This window comes from Tenebrio molitor, unplaced genomic scaffold (genome assembly GCF_963966145.1).
Source record: "Tenebrio molitor unplaced genomic scaffold, icTenMoli1.1 SCAFFOLD_285, whole genome shotgun sequence".
NCBI classification, from domain to species: Eukaryota; Metazoa; Arthropoda; class Insecta; order Coleoptera; family Tenebrionidae; genus Tenebrio; species Tenebrio molitor.
In genome coordinates this window covers 7,330-12,234 of record NW_027184127.1, presented here as the reverse complement: position 1 = coordinate 12,234, position 4,905 = coordinate 7,330, and the positions used below count along the sequence as shown (strand labels likewise).

At 63.4% G+C, this 4,905-nt stretch overlaps 1 protein-coding gene across 1 annotated transcript; it reads left to right on the top strand.

Annotated features, from left to right (window-relative positions):
• The first annotated feature begins 710 nt into the window (after window positions 1–710).
• On the top strand, window positions 711–1,208 carry LOC138140823 (single-stranded DNA-binding protein-like). Its single transcript, XM_069061732.1, has one exon. It carries the CDS (start codon window positions 711–713, stop codon window positions 1,206–1,208), a length of 498 nt encoding a protein of 165 aa, XP_068917833.1.
• Window positions 1,209–4,905: the final 3,697 nt, after the last annotated feature.

The following is a 4,905-nucleotide window of genomic DNA, read 5'->3' as shown; positions in this document are numbered from 1 at the left end:
CTCACGATCTACAACGACCCGACCGTGACATGGGCAGGCAAGGCAGTGGGCGGCATCCGCATCTCTCACGCCTCCCACATTGACCAGCCCGTCACTATGTCACTCGCGCTCGCTAAGGGAAAGCTCGCCCCGTTCAAGGTCCAGCCACTCCCCGACGCACCCACACCCCCGCCGATCCCATCGTTTACCACCGTGGACGAGGCGAGGGCGTACTACCAGGACCGCGCACAGAACGGTGCTAGCCCCGACGAGCTGACCGCGATCCAGAACGCGGCACCCAAGGAGACCGATTGACCTCACCCGCCATCGCAGTATTCACGAAACCGAACTGCCCTCAATGCACCGCCACAATCCGCCGCCTCAACAAAAACGGCACCGCCCACACCGAGGTTGACATCACGCAGGACCAGACCGCATACGACTACGTGATCGAGCTCGGCCACCAGCAGGCACCCGTCGTCGTCACCAGCACCGGCGAACACTGGTCCGGATTCGCCCCCACCCGCATCGACTCACTCAAGGAGACCACCTGACCATGTGCCTTAACTGCCGCCCTATCAAGATCACTAACGCCCTGTCCGCTGCACCCACGAGCGGCGCGGCCACCCTCAGGGACGCCTCTGAACTCTTAGACGACCTCGACATGTCCTATGACGTTATCGACCTGATTAGCGTCGCCGAATACCTCACCCGCAACACCAAGGAGAACAATGCCTGACGCATCTATCAACATTCCCGGACGCGCACTCGCCGCCCCCCGATTCGGAGACGCTAACGGGACACCGGTCGCTAACGTCCGTGTGGCCGCTGGACGGTCACGCAAGAACGACCAGGGCGGATACGACACCCTGAGCGAGACGTTCTATGACGTGGCCTACTGGCGCAATCATCACGACCTCATCGCAGGACTCGGCATTAGCCCCGGTGACACGGTGATTGTGACCGGAACTGTGGGCGGCACCGACGTTTACGAGGGCAAGGCGTCGGTGAAGGTCAACGGTCATGGGATTCAGCATTTCCCGAAGCGTGACCAGTCCCAGGGTGGCGGTTTCCAGCAGGCCCCTCAGCAGTCGCAGAACGCCCAGCAGTGGGGGTCGGGCACTGGTGGCGGTGATGGTTGGCCCCCCGCCGCGCAGCCCGGACAGGGACAGCAGCAGTCGTGGGGTGAGACCCGACAGCAGGGTGGATACGACCAGCCGCCCTTTTGATCCCTTTTGAGCCACTAACACCTACTCGCAACATTTAAGAGTAGAGCCCGAACGGCATACACCCCGGTTCAAGTCCGGGGCGGGCACGAGACACCGACACCAGGAGCCCACAGAATGCGCTACATACACGACCCCTACGACCACCAGCAAGCCGGTTATGGCGCACCCGAACCACCCCCCGAATGGTACGCAACCGGACGCCTCTACGCCGAAATCCCGGTAACCGGATTCGCCACCACCGCAACAGACGACCACGAACTAATCGCAGACCTCGTGCAGGCCTACAACCTGAGAGACGCCGACACCCTCGACTTCGACCTGGAGGAACACTCATGACCACACACACTTTCCGTGACCCCGCCGACGGTGGCGTCACAGCAGCAGCCATCGAGAACGAAACCGAGAGCGCTCACTGCCCAGATAAGGACGCGCACTGGAGACTGCCCGAGGCCACACATATCGCTGATCAGGCCAGGCAGGAACGCGACATGCTCTTGGATGACCTGAGACTGGCCGAGCGGCGCGCTGAGGGAGCCGTGCGGGGAGAGGACGCCTGGCGCGCACGTGCCCTGGATGCCGAGGAGAGGGAGCGCACACTCATTACCGACGCAGCGCGACAGCGTAAGGCCGACGACATCACCGACGAGATGGTCGAGCGGGGCGCGGCGGTCATCTCTGACTGGAAGTTCCGCACCGGCATCCGCGAAAGCGTCTACCTGGACCTCGGCCACAACGAGCGCTTCCTCGACGAGGACCTCGCGGAAACCATCCTCACAGCCGCGCTCACGGAGCCACCCGCCCGCCCCGACGGTGCCGAAGAACTTACCGCGCTCATCAACGCGGGGATGGAAGAGCAGAACTGGCGCGACAACTACGACACTCTCGCCGACTTCCTCGCAGAGCACGGTGTACAGGTCGAGGGGGGCGGGCAGTGAGGCGCCGCGCCGCAGTCGTGAAGGCCGACCCCAGCTCAGCCGCTGCATTCGTGGGAGAGGCGTGGATTGTTCTCGTGAGCGACGGGTCAGCACCGATCCGCCGAGGGCGCGCCCCAATGCTTCAACGCTTTATGGACAGCCCGGGCACTCCCTCTTGGTCTTTCCACGCCACCCATGCCACCGCTCTCGCGTACGCGCTGGAGCAGGTGGGTTTGGGACGCCCAGAATCAGCTGAAAAGAGGGCGTGACCTGGTAAAATGAGAGCACAACTTAAGACGGCCCCGGCGCAGTTGGCGCTGCGTGATCCGGGGCCTAACCGACTGAAAGGAGTCGGCTGTGAACGATCGTATCTGCTCAATCGAGGGGTGCGAAAACACGTACCGGATCAAGCGCGGGATGTGTTCAGCCCACTACCAGCGATGGTCCCGGCATGGCGACCCTCTGGCGGGTGGGCCTACGCCGAAGCCCCGGGGCGAGCGAATGTGCGCCGTAGACGACTGCGGCCTCCCCGCGCACGCGAAGGGCTACTGCAACGCCCACTATCGCCGCCTGCGCGAGACCGGAGACGTGGACGCCGGACGCGCCCTCATGCCGATGCCGTCGCCGTCCACCACAACAGCGCAGCGGCTCGACGCCAACTCGAAGCGAGTCGAAAGCGGATGCCTGGAATGGCGGGGCTTCCGCAACCGGCACGGGTATGGCGAAGCACGGTTCGGCGGCAAGCCGCGCCAGATGGTCCACCGAGTCGCGTACGAGCTGATCAACGGCCCAATCCCCGATGGGCTCATCGTGCGCCACAAGTGCGACAACCCGCCCTGCATCGCGCCTGAGCATCTGGAAGCCGGGACGATGCAGGACAACACCAACGACATGATCGCCCGTGGCCGTGCGCCGTGGCAGAAGAAGAGGAGTGCCTGATGAGCGAGAGTTTCGAATCCGCCGCACGCGCAGAAGCCGAGCGGGTGTTCATCACGAACGACCCCTACTATCCCGACCGCGACGCCGCGGATCTCCGCGCACAGGGTTTCGCCGAGGGTGCCGAGTGGGCGCGGTCCTACCTACTCGCGCGGGAACCGACCGACGCCGAGGCGCAGGCATACCTTGCGGCGTTCAGCGGAGACCTGCCCGCTGACACCGAGTGGACGCCCGACACCATCGCCCGCGTGAAGCGAGACGCGGCACGGGAAGCGCTCGACGGGTACGCGAAGACCCTCGATGACCTCACCGCCCCCGCACCCCACCTGGAAGCTGAGCGCGTCCGACATTACCGCGACACCCACCACCCGGCCACCGAGGAGACACCGTGACCACCATCGACCGAGACCAGCTGCGCGCCATGGCCACCGAAACTGGGCGCGGATACGTACGCCTCACCGGCCCCACCCTGACCGCACTCCTGGACGCACTGGACCGCGAGGAAGCACGCTCCAACATTCGCCACAACCAGACCCTGTACTGGCAAGGCGAGACACGCATCGCGCAAGCCAGGTCTGCGCGGGCCGAAGACCGCATCCGTGCCGCCAGAGACCTGCTCGACCAGGTCGACGAGGACAACACCCGCACGCGTCACCCGACCCCACACGGTGGCGGGCTAGGCCCCGCCCTCATCGACACCGACACTGTGCGCCGCGCCCTCAACGGGGAATGCAGAATGTAACACCGAAAGTGGGAACCGGAAAGTATGACTCCGGTTCCCACTTTCCCCCTTTCATACTTTCGGCCCGTTACCGCTGGTGACGGGCCACTTTCGTGCCCAGGAGGCACCCAATGAAGGTCTACATCTACGAAGACGTCAGCGAGCTCACCCCCAACTACCACTCCGAGGGTGGGCTGGTCATCATCACCGACCGCAACCCGCTCGACGCATACAACGAAAACGCCGAACACGAGGGCGGCATCACTCTCGAGGAACTGCCCGCCCCGGACAGCACCATCGAAGCATCCAGCGCGAAGGAGAAGGTCTACATCTTCCCCGACGCCGGTTGCTGCTGACCCCCCACCCCATCGCCACCGAGACGGAGGACCAGACGTGAGCGACTACTGGGCCGAGCAGGAGTACACCTGCGCCCCGACAGACCCGAACCCCATCGACCCCGAGGCGCACGGTAATGGGGCCTTTCTTGCGCCCAACACTGGAGCACCCATGACCACACCACCCGCGATCATCCTGTCTCGTATCCGCCGACTCACCTACAACGCAGAAAAACAAAACAAAACGATCAAACCAGACCAAATCCTCGCCATACTCGAACAGAGGAAAGCATGAGACAACAGTTCACAATGCTGGTCCCCATGGAGCTCACCGTCAGCAACAATCGGACCGCGCAAATCTGGAAACGCCAGAAAGTCAAGGACGGCATCAAAGCCCTTACCCGCGAGGCCGCCAAAGACCGCTACCCATGCGGTAAAGCCAATATCTATGTCGGCATCGAGAAACGCACTAAAGCCGCATACGACCCCGTGAACCTGTCCGACACCTTCAAGGCCTGCGTCGATGAGCTGGTCAACATGGGCATTCTTGACGAAGACAACTACCGCCACGTAACCGGACCATTCGTGTGGCACAAAGGGGTAGACAAACGCATCCCCGAGAAACACATGCGCGCCACCGTAACGCTCACCCCCTATTCCGCCATCCCATTCTGAGAGAGGCCACCACTAATGTGCTTCCAAAAATGCGCACAATGCGGGACGTCAATGAACCTACGCGACACCCCAAACCACGAATGCGCACCCCCACCCCCCGACCCCACCATCCGGGC